The following is an 18,803-nucleotide window of genomic DNA, read 5'->3' on the forward strand; positions in this document are numbered from 1 at the left end:
GCAGAGAAGCGATAAAGACAGACCTCAAAGAGAGAAGAGCAGCAGTGTTGGCTGATGAGGCAGAGCTGGGAAAAGTATTCGCAATGCTCGCCTGTCCTTCGCCAACAAGACCAAGATGACTGTCCTCCCGTCCTGATGGATCTATCACATCTTCTAGAAGGGCAATGGAGAGCATTATTCATGACTTCTACTCGGATATCTTGGACAGCCAGGTCCACCTGCCCACATACCAAATTCCGCAGGATTGATATGTTGTTCCCGATGTCCTCCCTTCCGAAATCCGACAGGCTATTTCATCAGTAAAGACACGTACAGCACCCGGTACAGACAAGGTCAGACCCGAACACCTGAAGAATCTGCCGCCACTTGTCAATACACTGGCTCGGCTCTTCACACACTACCTGTCCGAATACAAGGTTTTGTCCCAATGGAAAATCAGCAGGACCATTCTGTTGTACAAGAAGGGAGACATCCACGACATCGGCAACTATCGCCCAGTCTGCCTGCTGTCATCTACAAGTTGTTCACTCATGTCATCCTGAATAGAATAGGCAGAACACTAGATGAAGGACAATCATGCGAGCAAGCCAGGTTCCAGAAAGGATTCAGCATGATCGACCATATCCACACAGTGACCAAACTCATTGAAGTTTCGTGAGAATTCAAGATGCCGCTCAGTCTAACGTTCATAGATTTAAAGAAGGCCTTCGATTCTGTTGAGACTGAAGTGGTCATCGAAGCCCTAGCCATACCGGTGTTCAAACTCAGTACATCAAGATCCTCCATGAGCTGTATTATGGATTCACCACCAGGTTCTCACCATTCTACAAGGATGTGATCATTGACGTAAAGAGAGGGGTTTGGCAGGGTGATACCATTTCACTGGATTCCACAGATGTCAAAAGACCATGTTGCCGCCTACCAATGACATGATCAGACTTCTTCATCAAAACCCTGAATGAAAAATTTGAGGCTCTTCTTGTTCCTGAAGCAAGCAGATATCTTTGAGCTACACTCGCATGCTACAGGGACATATGGAGATGTTACTGGCGTCCGTTCGAGCAAATCAAAGATCAAAGGGATGACAGATGGTACAAGTGATGGGATTATTTATTTATTTGATTCACCGTGAGATATAGTTACAAGCTCTCGTGTCTGAGTTAAATCACACAATGATCTAATACCCATCCCTCCACCAGTGCACATTCCCTACCACCATTATCTCTAGTATACCCCCACCTTTCCCACCCTCCCACTGCCTCCATGGCAGACAATATTCCCCCTGCTATCTCTCTACTTTGGGACATTATGGTTTGCCATGCAGATACTGAAAGGTTATCATGTTTGGTCCTTTATCTACTTTCGGCACACACCTCCTATCCCGACTGATTCCTCCTACCATCATTTTCTTAGTGATCCCTTCTCTATTCCAGCTGTCCTCTACCCGCCCGCTTGTGAGGCAGGCTTCCAACTATGGAGCAATCTTCCTGACACTTCTGTCTACTGTCCTTGGGTATCGCGTCTCGTATTATGTTATTTTATACTCCACAAATGAGTGCAGTCCTTCTATATCTGTCCCTCTCTTTCTGACTCACTTCACATAGCATGATACTCTCCTCGTCTATCCACTTATTAGCAAATTTCATGACTTCATCTCTCCTAATAGCTGCTTAATATTCCATTGTGTAGATGTACCAAAGTTTCTCTAACTAGCCCTCTGTTCTCAGAGGGCACGTGGGTTGTTTCCAGAATTTGGCTATTGTGAACAGTGCTGCAATGAACATATAGGTACCGTGCTTTTCTGTAGCCTCTGGATATATTCCCAGAAATGGTATTGCGGGGTCATATGGAAGCTCAATTTCTAGTTTTTGAAGGACTATCCATATTGTTTTCCAAAATGGCTGGACCAGTTGGCATTTCCACCAACAGTGAAAGAGCATCCCTTTTCCCCAACATCTGCACCAGCACTGTTGCTTTTGTTTTTATGAATGTGTGCCAGTCTCTGTGGTGTGAGATGATATCTCGTTGTTTTGATTTGCATCTCCCTGATGATTAGCGATGTGGAGCATTTTTTCATGTGCCTTTTGGCCATTTGTATTTCTTCTTTGAGGAAGCTTCTGTTCATTTCTTCTCCCCATTTTTTGATGGGGATTGAGGTTTTTTTCTTATATAATTCTACTAGTGTCTTGTATATCGTGGATATTAATCCTTTATCAGATGGGTATTGGGTAAATATTCTTTCCCATTCTGTGTGCTCTCTGTATTTTTGTCATTGTTTCTTTGGAAGCGCAGAAGCTTCTTAGTTTGATGTAGTCCCATTTGTTTATGTTTGTTTCCACTTGCTTGGTTAGTGGTGTTTCATCCTTAAAGATGCTTTTAGCTTCAATGTCATGAAGGGTTCTGCCTATATTTTCCTCTGTGTACCTTATGGATTTATGTCTGATATTGAGGTCTTTAATCCACTTTGATCTGACTTTTGTGCCTGACACTAGACAGAGGTCAGAATTCATTTTTTTGCAGGTAGCTATCCAGTTTTCCCAGCAACACTTGTTGAAGAGGCTTTTCTTGTGCCACTTCACTTTTCTTGCTCCTTTGTCAAAGATTAAGTGGTCATATATTTGGGAGTCTGTGCCAGAATATTCAACTCTGTTCCATTAGTCTGCAGTTCTATTTCTAGTTCAATTCCATGCTGTTTTAGTTACTACTGCTTTGTAGTACAGCTTGAAATTGGGGAAGGTGATGCCACCTCTCTTCTTTTCCCCGAGGATTGCTTTAGCTCTTCGTGGGGGTTTATTGTTCCATATGGATTTCAGGAGTGTTTTGTCTGTTTCTTTGTAAAATGTCATGGGTATCCTGATAGAGACCACATTAAATTTGTATAGTGTTTGGGCAGTGTTGCCATTTTGATAATGTTAGCCCTCCCTATCCATGTGTCTCCATTTCCTAGTGTCCTCTTTTATTTCTTGAAATAGTGTTTTGTAATTTTCTTTGTACAGGTCCTTCACCTCTTCCGTTAAGCTGATTCCGAGGTACTAGGTACTTCATTTTCTGAGGTACTATTGTGAATGGGATTTTTTTTTTTAAAATGTCTCTTTCTTCTCTTTCGTTGTTTGTATGTGAAAAAAAGCCATGGACTTTTGGCTGTTGATTTTGTAGCCTGCCACTTCACTATACAGAACTATTGTTTCTAGGAGCTTTTTTGTAGAGTCTTTAGGGTTTTCTAAGTATAGTATTATATCATCTGAAAATAGTGATAGCTTGATCTCTTCCCTGTCTGTATGCCCTTGATATCTTTTTCTTATCTAACTGCTATGGCCAGGACTTCCAGTACTATATTGAATAGGAGTGGCAAAAGTGGATAACCTTGTCTTGTGCCCAATCGTAGGGAGAAGGCTTTTAGTTTTTCCCCATTGAGAATGATATTTGCTGTGGATTTGTGGTAGATGGCTTTGACTATATTGAGGAAAATTCCTTCGATGCCCATTTTGCTGAGAGAGTTCATCATAAATGGGTGCTAGATCTTGTCAAATGGTTTCTCTGCGTCTATTGATATGATCACATGGTTTTCTTTTCTTTTGTTGATATGATGGATTATGTTGATTGATTTCCAAATGTTAAACTATCCTTGCATCCCTGGGATAAATCCCACCTGGTCATGGTGTATGATCTTTTTGATGAGTTGTTGGATTCTATTTGCTAATATTTTGTTGAGGATCTTTGCATCTGTGTTCATTAGGGATATCAGCCCGTAATTCTCTTTCTTTGTGGTATCTCTGTCTGCTTTTGGTATCAGGGTGATATTTGCTTCATAGAAACTGTTTGGAAGTGTTTTTGATACTTCAGTTTCCTGGAAAAGCTTAAAGAGGATTAGGAGTAAGTCCTTTTTAAAGATTTGGAGGAATTCACTAGTGAATCCATCTAGGCCAGGACTTTTGTGCTTGGGGAGACGTTTTTATTACCATTTCAATTTCCTTGATGCTGATAGGTCTGTTCAGGTGTTCCAGGTCCTTTAGGTTCAGCCTTGGGAGGCTATAGAAATCCAGGAACTTATCCATTTTCTCAAATTTTTCTTGTTTCCTGGCATAAAGCTTCTCAAAGTAATCCCTGAGGATCCTTTGAATTTCTTTACTTTTTGTTGTGATGTCCCCCTTTCCATTTCTGATTCAGTTTATTAGGGTTTTCTCTCTCCCTTTCTTCGTGAGTATTGCTAGAAGCTTATCGATCTTGTTTATTTTCTCCAAGAACTAGCTCTTGGTTTCATTGATCTTTCGGATTGTTTTTTTTTGGTTTCTATCTCGTTAATTTCTGCTTTGAATTTTGTTATTTCCTTCTTCCTGTTCAGATGGGTTCCTTTTGTTGGTCATTCTCCAAGCTCTTAAGCTGTGAGGCTATGTTACATATGTGGGCTCGTTCTTCCTTCCTGAGGAATGCTTGTAGAGCTATAAACTTTCCTCTTAACACAGCTTTTGCCGTGTCCCATAAGTTTTGGTAACTCGTATTCTCATTTTTGTTCGTTTCCAGGAATCTTTTGGTTTCCTTTTTAATCCACTCGTTGTTCAATAGTGAGCTGTTTAATTTCCAGGTGTTTGATTTAGTTTCCTGTTTATGTTTGTGATTTACTTGTAATTTCAGTGCATGATGGTCTGAGAAGATCGTTGATACAATCTCTGTCTTCTTAATTTTATGGAGGCATTATTTGTGGCAGAGAGTCTCTTGCCCCTGAGCCTGGCTGTCTTCCCGGGGCTCCTTGGAAGGGGTGGGCTTCAGTTTCCCTCCCCGCCCTTAGCAGAGCTTTCTAGGCCAAAGACCTCTGGAGCCTAGCCACAGCCATGTTCAAGGTCCCTCTCCACATGTTCAGACGAGCCTCAGGCATGAAGGAACCGGCAGAGGAACCCAGGTCTGTGGGACCTGGGGCTGAAACCTCCAAGCCTGCTTGGATCGGGACTGGGCCTCTTCCAACCCAGATTCCCCATCTTCCAGTAGCTAGGAGGTCACACCCAGGAACTGCCCCCCGTGCCTTATAATTCCACCAACGGCCAACACCCAGAGACTTTAAGACCAAGCTCCCGACATCTTATAGCCTAGTTCTCCCTCTAGGAGAGCCTGGCAAGCTACCAAGAGTTTCCTGACCACATGGGAGAGACTGGCAAGCTCCCTGTGGTGTATTCACATGTCAAAACCAATAACAGTGATGGGTCTCATTCCCCTGACTCTGAAAGAGCCTCCAATGTGGCACCATTGGAAAGGATGAGTAAAGATAGGTTTCTAAAATCTCAGGGCTAGGAGGAATGGAGACGTTATTGAGACCGCTCGAGAAATTTGACAATGATGTCAAATGGTGATGATGATGATGATGATGACTTGTGGCTCAGCATGTGGTCTATCTTAGAGAATATTCCATGCACACCTGAGAAGAATGTATATTCAGCTTTTTGAGGATGAAGTGTCCTGTATATATCTACTAAGCCCCTTTTTTTCATTTCTTCCCTCAGATGAAATATGTCCTTGCTAAGCTTGAGTCTGATTGATCTCTTGAGAGGTGATAAAGCAGTGTTGAAGTCTTCCACTAGTATTGTGTTCCTATCGATGTCTTTTTTTGAATCTATAAGTAATTGTTTTAACTACTTTGCTGGTCCTCGTTAGGTACATATATATTTAGTATTGTAAGTTCTTCCTATTGTACAGATCCCTTGATCAATTAGAAATGACCTTCACTGTCTCTTGTGACATTCTTCAGTCTGAAATCAATGTGGTCTGATACTAGGATGGCTACCATAGCTTTTTTATGGGAGTTCTTTGTCTGTAGGATTGTTTTCTAGCTTTGTTTGACTTTGAGTCTGTGTTTGCTCTGATCATTGAGATATGTTTCTTGCAGGCAGCAGAATGTTGAGTTCAATTTTCTGATCCATCCTGCCACTATGTGTCTTTTAATTGATGTGTTTAGACCAATGACATTCAGGGAGATGTTGTTATGGGGTTTTGTCCCATCTTTCTGCTGAAATTTGGTGTATTTGAGGGGCTTGTCTTGTCTTAAGGTAACCCATTAGATTGTTCTTCTAGCCATGGTTTTGAGTTTATGAAATTCCTTAGATGTTGTTTGTGAAGCTATGTGTTCCTTCTGTTATGAATGAGAATCTAGCTGGGTAAAGTATTTTTGGTGAGGCATTTGTTCCGTTGAGTTTTTTCACTATATCCCACCAATGTTTTCGGGCCGTGAGGGTTTCATCAAATTGTTTGTGAATCTTAAGAATGCTCCTTTGTAGGCAATTTCTTTCTTTGATCTTTCTGCTTTCAGAATTTTGTCTCTAAGGTTTTGGTCATTTTGATCAAGATGTGTCTTGGGGTATTTTTATTGGAATTTCTTCTAGCTGGTACCCTTCGGGCCTCCTGAATGTGATTGCATACTTTCTTCAGCTCTGGGAATGTCATAGCAATGATGTCTTCGACAGTTTCTTCTTCCTCAGGGTTTTCTTCCTGTCCCTCTGGGACTCCAATAATTCTTACTGTTATTCCTCTTGGCTTCATCCCAATCTTCTCTTGATATCTGTTCCTGGATTGTGAGTCTCTTTTCCATTTTCTTCTGTTGTCTGGAGAGTCTCTGCACTTCATCTTCGAGCTCACTGATTTTGTTCCCAGTAGCTGTTACTCTACTACTGAGACCTTCCAATAAGTTCTTCAATTCGCCAACCAGGTTTTTCAGATCTGACATTTCTGTTTGTAATTTTGTTTGCATTTTCCGCATTTCTACTTTCAAATCCTCTTACATTTTATTGGTGGTGCTTTCCATTGCATCCTTTACCTTCCTATGTCCTCAGTAGCTCCCTTCTAAATTCCTTGTCAGAGAGGTTGTCTAGCCCTTCATTACTGTTGGGGGTCTTCTGGGCTAACCTCTTCAATAAGTAAGTTTGGTGGGCTTCTACGTTGCTTTACCTTTGTGATCTGTGTGTTTTAGCCCTTCACCCTTACTGTTACTATCATGCTTTTGGTGCAGTATTAATTGAGTTGGGCTGAATGAATTATTGGCTAATGTGTTTCTGGTGGTTAAGCTAACCTAGTGAAAGTTCCAACTAAGAGGGTAACTTATGGTTCTTATGGGATATGGGGGGGTATAATAAGTTGTGCCTGCATTAGCGCCTGCGGCTCCAGGAAAGAGCCCTGGGTACAGGGCGGGTACCTGGTGGGGATGAGGAGAGAGGGTGCTGGAACGTTTCAGCTTTGGGTGTGTGCTGTGTGCCTCAGTTCCCATCTCCCGTAGATCAAGGATGAAAACCTGGCTGGCCTAGGATTTACTTAGACGCACCACTCCGGGAAAGAGCCTGGATACCGGGTGGGGAACATTAAAAAATTTAAAGTTATTTTTGTTCATTTTTCTGTAACTGCCCTTATATGTTGTCTATCAAATATTCATTCTCTATACTTTTTTCTTTTTGAAGTCTAATTTATTTAAGGGATACTATATGCCAAAGGGAGGAAATGCATTTCAGAGTCTTCCTTGAAGATAGATATTTAAAGTGGGTTTCTACATTCAAAGGGTGAAACTGATGATTAGAATATGATTAGAATAGCAGTCTTGAGAACTATTCATCAAATGCATTCAACAGAATTGGTCAGTATGATATAAATTGAAGTCAATGATGATGGTATATTAGGACCACCATGCAACAAGTATGTATTAACTTGCCTAAAGAGAAATAAAAGATGTCTCTGAAGCTATTTAGAAGCATATACATGGCTTACAGACTTCTTGTCATGTGAGGAAAATCCCTAAGACACTGTTCAGAGGATTGCCCAATTCAGAACTGATACAGTAGAATAATATGACAATTCATGATAAAGATGAGCTAAATGACTACTAACATGGTAATAAGGATTATTCATAAATTCATTAAACCATACTATAATGAAAATAAAAATTGGAGAATATTTCCTAGACCAAGTGAAAATTACAGTGGTGACCAGAGGGAATGAGGAGTGAGTAGTGGGGAGGAATGAGGACAAGGCCATTTTGGTTGTGGAATAGCACTCATACTTCAGTAGTTATAAAACAGTGCAGTGAAAAACAATCAGGCCCAGGAACATATATCTGATGAAAACACTTTAAGAAATGCAATATATAGAATAACTACAGCAAGGTAACTTTAATGTGAATCAGTTTTCAAAATAATCATAAGGGACTTTTTCCAGGCTTGTTCTGTCTTGAACATGTATTTATCTCAGAATCTATTTTAGCGTTTTCAACTGGAGAAGCTGTATTCTGTCTTGAATATATAAAGCAAAACAAAGCAAAACAAAATGAAATGGTCAAAAGGCTTTAAATTCTGTAATTTTGGTAACGTTATGGTCTTCATTTAGGGTTCACGGTGCTCTTCTGATGCCAGTATGCTTGGAGAGATGATGTTTGGCTCTGTAGCAATGAGCTATAAAGGTTCCACCTTAAAAATTCATCAGATCCGGTGAGTGATTTTCTTATTTTTCTTAATTCTTTTTTAAAAACTTAATTTTTTAAAAAAAATTAGAGAATTTCATATGTTATGGCTAATACTTGATTTATAATTATATAAATATCTGTGACAAACATTTTATATATAATAAAGAGGTAATTGTGTTTTAATTTCTGTATTTCTCTGTCTCTCCATAGTTCTCCTCCACAACTCATGCTCAGCAAAGTTTTTACTGCACGGACAGGCAGCAGTATCTGTGGAAGTCTTAATACGTAAGTGGTTATGAATACAGAGAAAGTGAATTACTGTAGATGATGAAGAAGGAAGAAATGTTGCTTTCAGAATTGAAGTATAATTCAGATTTCTTTTTTTCCTTATATTTGAAAGTTTGTAGCCACCAGTTTCTACACTCCAGTTTTTTTTTTTTTTTTTTTTCCCTTTTGAGGTATACAATTTAGTACTAAGTCAGTTGTACAGGGCTATTCCATCATTGTGACACTGGGAGCTGGCTGGGCTGTACCCTTTGAGTCTCAGGAAGCTGAATCAGCCAGGGGATCAAAACAGAGTCAGGTGTGCTCATTTCCCTGGTCGTTTGATCTCTTTTCTAGGTGATAAACTCATATATTGATTTTAATTTCCTAAATGTTGTTGAGTACCTTTTCATTTGACTTTTGGTCATTGTATGTTTTCTTTAGAGAAATGTCTATTCAGTTCTGAATATTCAGAGGACCTATTCATTTTTCTTTTTCCCAGTTGGGTTGTTGTTTTCTTGTGTTTGTTTTCTTGTTACTAATTTATATGAATTTTTTAGACATTTTAAGCCTAGACCCCTTTTCAGACACAAATGATTTGCAAATATTTGCTCCCATCTGGTAGGCTCATTTTGCTGATGGTTTCTTTCGTTGTCAATCAGCTTTTAAGACTGATATAATTTGGGCTGGAAAGATAATATATAGGAAAGATAATAATAGGCACTTGCATTGCATACGGTTCACTCTGGTTGATACTCAGCACTACATACTTGTCACCTGAACTCTTATAGGAGTGATCCCTGATCACAGAGCCAGAAATAAGCTCTGAACATTGTTGGGAGTGGTCCAAAAACAAATAAAAATGATTGATACAGTCTCTTTTATTTTTGTTTTTGTACCTTTATATTATCTAGGAAATTAGCTCCTAGACCGAAGTCAAGGAAGTTTTCTCTCTGTGATTTCTTCTAGGCGTTTTTGTGATTTCAGTCTTATGTTTAATTCTTGAATTCATTTTAAGTTCAGTTTTTTTTAATGAGTCTTTGTAAGATTGAGGTCCAGATTTATTCTGCACTTTTTATGGATTTTTAAGCACCATTTATTGAAGAGACCATTACTTACTCATTGAGTATTCTTGACCTTATTATCAAATACTAATTGACTATATATGTGGCAACTTACTTTGGAGCTCTTATATTCCCCCTGCAGATTTATTTATGTTTTTATGGAAATGCCATACTGTTAAAATTATGAAAACCTCGTAATATAACTTGAAATCAGGAAGTGGGACGCCTCTAGCTGTTTTTTCTTTTTCATGACGTAGGACATTTTCAATTTGTTAGTGCCAAGATTATTGCACTATATATTGAATTGAAATAATGTCAAGTCTGATATTAGTATGGTGGATGGATATCATGCCTTAAATACTGTGTTAGTAAATGACGAAAGTGGATTTTGCAGGTGAACATATTAAATGTTTGGTTAGCCAAAGTTGCAGGAAGGGTCTGACAGATAGTACAAGGATTAACAATTAAGATTGCTGTTCACTTGGCCAACCCTGGTTTGATCCTGGCACCATGTATATGAATCCCGCCAGGAGTAGTCCCTGAGCACAGAGTCAAGAGTAAGCCCTGAGCACCACTGGTTGTGGCCAAACAGCCAATCTCTAACAGTAACAGGAGGCAGCAAGCTTTCTATTCAAAACTAGAGAAATTCTCAAGTGCCCATTTCAGTTACAAATCCTCAAAAGTCTTCTGAGGCTTTTCATTTGCTGAGTTTCTAAAAACTGTAACTCTATTTAACTTCTTTTGGAAAGGAAAAAGAGTAAAAGAATTCCCCAAAGATAGCATGGATACTTTTAAAAACCAGCAAATGGCTGGAGCTCCTGCTTTTCCTGTGGGAGACTTGTCTCATTCTCTGTCTCCTACCCAAACACCAGTCTGAAGATCTCTTTAAGCTTACCCGAGGTGAGCAAAAACAAGAAGAGAACAACAACCAAAGTGGAAAAAAATGGATGCTGAAAGTATTTATACATAAACAAGAGGGCTTATGGGATTGGAGAGATAGTACAGTGAGTGGTAGGGCATTTGCCTTGCACACAGCTGACCTGTGTTCAATCCTGGCATCCCATATGGTCCTGCCTGAGCACACCAAGAGCAGCAAGAGTGATTTCTGAGTGCAGAGCCAGGAGTAATTCGTGAGCATTGCCAGGCGTGACACAAAACAAAACAAAAAACCCAAAAATAATTGAGGGTTTAATATTAATATAGAAATTAGAGATCCTATATTGTATGTACTCATTTGGCTATAATCCTCTCAATTTCTTACTCTTTCTAAATTATGGTCATAAAATCTCAAAGTTTATACTTGCAACATAATATTCTTATTGTTCTGAATAATGAAAATGTAATATAAATAAGCTAAAATTATATTCTTAAAATTTTTTTTTTTAATTTTGGTTGTGGTGCCAGGGATTGAGTTGGTCGCCATATTATCCCTCTGACCTGGGAACTTTGTATTTTAAATCAGGTTTAATAAACTTTTTCTGTAAAAGTATGATAGTGAGTATTCTCGGTTTCAGGAATAAGGAATTATGGTACTTTTTTTTAACTCTTGTTTATAGCATGAAAGCAGATATGTACAGTTCATAAATGAGTGGGTATGTTTTTTCTGATAAAGCTCTGTTTACAGAAACAGGCCACAGGCTAAATTTAACTTTCAGTTTACCAACTCATAGTTTAAATGGTTGATATAGTATGAATTAGAAAAACTTAAAAAATCTGGAATTATAGTATGAATTAGAAAAACTTAAAAAATCTGGAATTTCAGTGGAATATGTGAAGTTACTATTTAGAATGTAAAATGAACTCAGAATATTTTTCTTTTCCCTCTTAGGCTTCAGGACAGTCTTGAATTTATCAATCAGGATAACAATACATTAAAGGCTGATAATACAGTTATTAATGGACTACTTGGAAATATAGGTAAAGGTTCTTTTGGTTTTATAGGTTTGAATTGTTAGATCTATTACAAGGATTTTCATTTTTTAAAATAATGTAGATCTAAGACCAAAGAACTTTCATAATAAGAGTCGAAATATAGCTTAAACTTGTATAATATTTGTTTTTGAAAAACATGTTTAAAATATGAATAACACTTATTTTGTCTCCCATCCAAGTACTAACCTTACCTAACCCTACTTAACTCTGAGATCAGGCATGCTTAGCCTGGTATGGCTATGGATATAACACTTATTTTGTGTTTGAGAAAAAAACTGCTAAAAATATATTCAATTTTTACAAAACTTTAGTACATCATAGAGATACACCATCATTGATATAAAAAGACCTACTTTGTCTCTCAAACATTTCCATTGGTATTACACTTTCTCCTTTCTTTCCTGTCATAATAATAGTTTAAAAAAAATGTTTATTTGGGGATTAGGGTGCTGGGGTGGGGATGGGTGGGCTCATTTTTGTAATTTACAATTCAAATGAGCTGATTTGCTATTATGAAGAGTTTAATGTTTAAGAATATTTATTGAATAGGAGCCTATGTAGTACTGTTGTCATTGCTGCTATTAAAAGGCAACATTTTGAAGTGACAAACTGACCCTCAAATTTTCTGGTCATGTTTTTGTATCCTATAAAGCTCATCTAAATAGTTGTGGACCATATATCCAGTGCTCAAAAATAATTTGTTATCTCAAGAGAGTAAGTAGCAATTAGAATAGGATGAATAAGTCATGTCTGTTAGGTGTGAATTTTTATTTGTAATTTTAATAAGTATATGTAAGTTACTTCTATTTGTTATTTGTAGAGTTTTTTATCTTGAGCAACATCACTGTCATCCCGATTTGCTCGAGCGGGCACCAGTAATGTCTCCATTGTGAGACTTGTTGTTACTGTTTTTGGCATATCAAATATGCCACGGTAGCTTGCCAAGCTCTGCCGAGCGGGTGAGATACTCTTAGTAGCTTGCCGTGCTCTCCAAGAGGGGCGGAAAAATCGAACCCATGTTGGCTGCGTGCAAGGTGAACGCCCTACCTGCCGCTCTTAATATCCCTTTTAAAAAAATCATGTGGAGTAAAATGAGTGACTATTAAGTCTCTTTTGTGAGCTACTTACAGTGTTGCTAGGCATATATTTTAGTAGTGTGTATTTTGTTTTGTATTTTGGGGGGCAGTGGGGATATGGGCCACTCTTGGTGGTGCTTAGGGGTTGCTTTTGGCACTGCTCATTGGACCATGTAGTATAGGAGATTGAAGTAGGTCAGCCTTATGCAAGGCAAGGGCCTTAATGCCTATACTAACCCAGAAAGTGTATTTTGTAGAAAAACCAGAGTTTTGCTTTTTCTTAATTAACTTGATGAACTGTTTTATTGATTTTAATAAAATAAAAGACTGATAGGAAGGAAATTTTAAAAGTGACAGTTTTTTTGAGTTCAGGGTCTCATGAAAAGCCTCATTTATAAAGTAAATTATAACACATAAGCTGGTTATATGCTTTTGTTGTTTAAATATAGAATTAGAAGTTGATCCACTTAAAAAAATCTTTAGTGAGGGGCTGAAGTGATAGCACAGCGGGTAGGGCATTTACCTTGCATGTGGCTAACCTCGGTTGGATTCCCAACATCCCAGCGGTCCCTCAAGCACCGCCAGGAGTAATTCCTGAGTGCAGAGCCAGGAGTAACCCCAGAGCATCACCTGGTGTGACCCAAAAAGCAAAAAATAAATAAATAAAATAAGAATAGAAAAATCTTTAATGAATAGCTTTGACTTTATACTTTAGATGTCTTTTATTTCCTTTATATTTCCAATTAACCAACTTGTGAAGCACCTGTTATGTCAGTCATTCTGTTACATCTTGATGGTACACGCACAGTTCTTGCTATAACATATTTTTATTATATAAATCATGATACTTATACATATCGTTAACTTTTGAATTAAAATAAGAGGAGGGTATGACAGAAATGAGGAAGGACTTCTTTTTTAATCCTGGAGAGTCAAGGACGATTTGGGAAGTGAGTTTTAAGTCTGATGGCTGAGGAAAAAACTATTCTAGGAAAAGTTAGCTTTCACACAGACCTATAAAAAGAGATCATAGAATGTGGAAAAGAAGTGAACAAGTCAGTGTGGACAGAACACAGAATAGGAATTAAGGAAATAAAAAGGATCAAGAGGAACAGATCATGAAGGGGATTTGTATGGAGTGTCCAGGAACCTTGAGCATTAGTTTGGTTCCTCTACTCTTTTTTTTAAGAAAAAAAAAAAAAACAGGATTACACAGGCAAGGATTAGGGAATTGTTTGTGTGAGAGATAATGAGGATAGAACTGGGAAAGACCAAGAGAGCTCTCAGATTGTGGTTACAAGTTTCACTTTGTAGTCCACAGAAGGTTTGGCCAGTATATGTACAAGTCTTTGAATCAGAATTATTTCTGGCTGTATACAACTTGACTATGGATTTCAGAACACAGTAGATGGTTGATTGGTCAGTTTCTCTCTATTAGACGGAGACCTTTTTAGAGCATTCTCAAGATACCTAAATGGACTTTTCAAACTATAGAAACATGATCATATTTGCAAATGCAAAAGAATATTCTAATTGCGGATTCATGTCAATAAGTTGGATTGAAGAAACTTTGCCACTGAAGGCTGTGATGACAGTTGTTGAGAGGCTCATTAAATAGAGTAGAGTGGATTTAGTAATTTGAAACATGAGTTGAGGACAAAGCTGAAGTCAGATACTTGTCTGTATGGTTATAATTAAATTGATATGGAGAGGAGCAGAAGAAATTGGAATTAATAATGTTAGGTGTAGGCACATTGGAATGGGAAATATTGCTGAACTACTGTAATAATGATACTCATTACATTTAGTATGTGAGTCTCTGGATCACATCATCAGCAAAAAAAAAAAAGTGGACTGCAGGCACAACGAGAGGTCAAAAGTCTGTGGGAGGCTGAGACTTGATGCCTGACATATCTTGGTTTTCTGAGTACTACCAGAAGTGAACCCCTGGTACTACCAGCTATGACCCAACCCTGCTTCCTATCCCCACAGGGAAGGAATCAGAGAGATAGCTCAGGAGTTAGAAGCATACTTTTTTTTTTTTTCTTTTTGGCTCACACCTGGTGATGCACAGGGGTTACTCCTGGCTTTGCACTCAGTAATTACTCCAGATGGTGCTCAGGGGACCATTTGGGATTCTGGGAATTGAACCTGGGTCAGCGGTGTGCAAGGCAAACACCCTACCCACTGTACTATGGCTCCAGGCCCAGTAGCATACATCTTGAATGCACAATTATCTATGATGCTACATGGCTATCCCCAAGTACCACCGTATGCCCTAGAGGTCCTTGAGCGCTACTGGGTTTGTCCTGGTGGCCCCTAACAACTATGCTTCTCGACAAGTTGACTTGAGTGTCACTGGGAGTGTTCTCCATCCCCCAAAGAGAGGGAGAGGAGAAAGGGTTTGACTTAAATAAGCCCTTAGTACTCTGCCCACAGTATTGAGGTTACCAAGGTATAGAGCGAAGTGGCTGGCTACAAGATTCACTGGTATAGTGCATTCTATCTACCCCTAAAACAAACATTTATAGTCTCCATAAAAAATAAATGGAAAAAAAGATTTTTTTTTCAGTTGTGTTATGCAGTTAGCTGTGATATAATGCCATATAAACAGATGTGATTACCAGTAATCCCCCAGACCTCTGTTATTGTAGATATTTTTATCTCCTATTATTTTGTTTTTGGACTGCACTCTGCTGGCCTCAGGCATTACTCCTGGCTCTGTGCTCAGGTATCACTCCTGGCAGGCTCTTGAGACCATATAGAATGCCCGGGATTGAACGAGGGTCAGCTGTGTGCAAGGCAAGTGCCCTGCCCACTGTACTATTTCTCTGACCCTGATCCCTTTCTTCTTTGGGTTCCATTTTCTTCAACATTAGGGCTCGAAGGTGCTCAACTGTATGAAACTCATGGAAAGGAATTGAATATACTTTGTATGTGGATGACTCTCTTTATAGCTCTAGCACTACAGGGTTGCCTGAGCATTGCAAGGGACAGCTTTGGAGATCCCCGAGCACTGCCAGGGTGGCCCAAGTAATGCCTGACACCATAGGACTTGAGCAGCATTGTAGTCTCTGACCCTTGAATTGAACCACTACCCCAGTTGACTGAGAATTTCTGAAAGGGGTCCTGTACCTCCTAAAAATCCTTTGGGAGACCCTCCCAACTCTCAAACTAGAGTATTATGGGAGTTTAGAGAAAAATTTTGTAAGTGTAGCATTGCACTATAGCACTATCATCCCGTTCATCGATTTGTTCTAGCGGGCATCAGTAACATCTCCATTGTGAGACTTGTTGTTACTGTTTTTGGCTATATCGAATACACCCTGGGTAGCTTGCCAGGCTCTGCTGTGTGGGCGAGATACTCTCGGTAGCTTGTGAGAACTACCTGCTGTGCTATCACTCTAGCCCAACTTTGTATCATGATGTTTAAAAAAATGTTTTATATATAAGACTGAAACAAAAAGTGGTTAGGTGTGTACTCCCTGCTTCGATTAGGGCCCATTCAATGCCTCTTTCTTTCTCATTGATTCCAAATCTAAGTCGAATTAGGAGCACCTCCCTGTACCAAGGACAGGAAAGGGTTTGCATAATAATCAACATTCTCAGGTGCAGACCATCAAAATTTCATCATGCCACTATCCAAAGTCAAACCTTATCTTTTCTGTGGGGAGGGGCACACCCGCCAGTGTTCAGGGCTTAATCCTAGTTCTGTGTTCAGGGATCACTCCTGGCAGGGCTTCAGGAACCATATGGGGTACTGAGGATCACTAGGTTGGTCACAGGGAAGGCAAGTTCCCAATCTGCTTTACTACCATCTCAGCCTCCAAAGTCAAACTTTCTTGGCTCAATTGGAGAAGCACTCAGCTCATCCCTTCCCTCCTTTCTCGATATTTTAATTTTTTTTAAATTATAGCTTAGGTAAGCTGATTATAATAACGCATGTATTATTAATGTACAAATTTAATGCACCCCACCACTACCAAAGTGCCTACAACCCTCAACACTGTCCCTCTGTCATGTAGTCAGGTCTTTTTGCCCCCACCACTTCCATGCACCTTTCCACATTGCTTGCTAATCTTGTTTTGCAATTCAAGACAAAAGATTTGTCATTATTTTATATCATCTATTCCCTTGTTTTGTCTTTCTCTATTCCACAGATGAGTGAGATCATCTGGTATTTTTCCTGTTTGTCCTTCTAGCTTATTTAACATGATGCCCTCTAGTTCCATTTAAACTTTGGTGAAGTGCAAGATTTAATCTTTTGTTACAGTTGTATAGTTAAATATACAGCTCGATAAAAGAAAGTAATATAAACTCTTGCAGTAAGCAATAGGAAGTTTTTTGGTAAGTTGTCTTGAGCCTTTTCAGTGAGGAGAATTGAAATCAGAGTCGAGAGATTAATTTTCTTTCCAAGATAAAAACCATAGTCAGTTTACTTTGGTCTTAGGATCCTTTTATACATTCAGAATAACAAATTTTGTTTATGTGGATTATATTTGATATACACTGTATTAAAATTAAAACTTATGTGTAAATATTATGTAGTAATTTATTAAAAATTAACACTAGGCTTGGGAGGTGGCTCAGCAGTAAAATGCGTGCCTTGCATACTGGAAGATCAAATATGTACAGAAAAAGTAGCACTAATAATATTTTTAAATGTTGCCATAAGTAATATGTTTTGCAGTAACTGTTTTTCAAGGTAAAAAGATCTGTGAGAAGAGCATCATTGCTTTACAGTTTGCAGTTTACCTGTATGTCAGGCTTAGTAGACAATGCCTGGTTTCTCTTTTTTGTTTGTGCATATAGTCTCTTGTGTATGTTGTTTTGGGTATATATATATTAAAATTCAGTCTCACACAGATATGAAGTTGGAAAGGGTAAGTTCTCACAGGCTAAGTCCCTGAAAAGGTCATAGTGATCTCCTGCAGTGGTCTTTGGACAACATTTTAAGAATTACTGAGTTCATAGGATTGCATAAGTGGAGAAAGAGTAGTAGAGTTTTTTTGTTTTGTTTTTTGCTTTTTGGGTCACACCTGGCGATGCACAGGGGTTACTCCTGGCTCTGCACTCAGGAATTAGCCCTGGCAGTGCTCAGGGGAACATATGGGATGCTGGGAATCTAACTGGGGTCACCCACGTGCAAGGCAAACGCCCTACCTGCTGTGCTATCACTCCAGCCCCAAAAGTATAGAGTTTTGACTTAAATTTTGATGGGGAAAAAGATTGTAAGAAAGATGAAGTTAGTACTTTGGTAGCGGTGTTAAGCAGTTATATTATACTCCTAAGATATTAGTAATTAACTAATGCTGTTACAAATCATGTTACCTCAATTTGAAAAAACATAATGCTACCAATAATTTATTTTTATTTTGTTTTTTGGTTTTTTTTTTTTTTTTTTTTTTGCTTTTTGGGTCACACCCAGCGATGCTCAGGGGTTACTCCTGGCTTTGCACTCAGGAATTACTCCTGGTGGTGCTTGGGGGACCATATGGGATGCCAGGGATCGAACCCGGGTCGGCCGCGTGCAAGGCAAACGCCCTACCCGCTGTGCTATTGCTCCGGCCCCAATAATTTATTTTTAAAGGATGTAGTGGTTGAATTGGTAGAGTTGGTTTTAAAGATTGTAGCTGACTTACATAAAAGTTTTATAAATTGGGGGGAGGAGGACACAAGAATTTTCTTAGTGGGTTCCTGGCATACAGTGAAGTAGTGAATAATGTTTACTGTTGTTACTACTGAGGCAAGAAGGAGGCAAGGGTGGGTAAAGGTTTGATTAAGTTTGGAGGAAGGAAAGGGAAGGTTTTTGTGTAGTGTGTGTTTGTATGTATGTATGTGTGTGTGTGTGTGTGTTTGTGTGTGTGTGCCTGTGTTTTTATCTGCTTACACAGAGTCATGGTGAGAATAAGAAAGAGGTGGATAAGGAAGAAATTTAAAGATTGTAGATAAAGTTTTGAAATAAATGTGAAAATCAAAAAAGGAGTTTAGCAGTGAAATATGAAAATTTATTGCACATGCACCGTAATTACAGAAATT

The 18,803-nt window shown here is 38.8% G+C and overlaps 1 protein-coding gene across 2 annotated transcripts in view; it reads left to right on the top strand.

The window, feature by feature from the left end:
- The window catches only part of FNIP1 (folliculin interacting protein 1), a 112,488-nt gene that overhangs the window by 56,392 nt on the left and 37,293 nt on the right, over nucleotides 1-18,803 (top strand). For both annotated transcript variants that reach the window (XM_004609840.2, XM_004609841.2), the window contains exons 4-6: nucleotides 8,353-8,453; nucleotides 8,639-8,713; nucleotides 11,585-11,673. In XM_004609840.2, coding sequence (XP_004609897.1) covers nucleotides 8,353-8,453; nucleotides 8,639-8,713; nucleotides 11,585-11,673 — 265 coding nt within the window. The remainder of the gene's footprint in view (nucleotides 1-8,352; nucleotides 8,454-8,638; nucleotides 8,714-11,584; nucleotides 11,674-18,803) is intronic.

The sequence above is a fragment of the Sorex araneus genome, chromosome 6, assembly GCF_027595985.1.
Source record: "Sorex araneus isolate mSorAra2 chromosome 6, mSorAra2.pri, whole genome shotgun sequence".
NCBI lineage: Eukaryota > Metazoa > Chordata > Mammalia > Eulipotyphla > Soricidae > Sorex > Sorex araneus.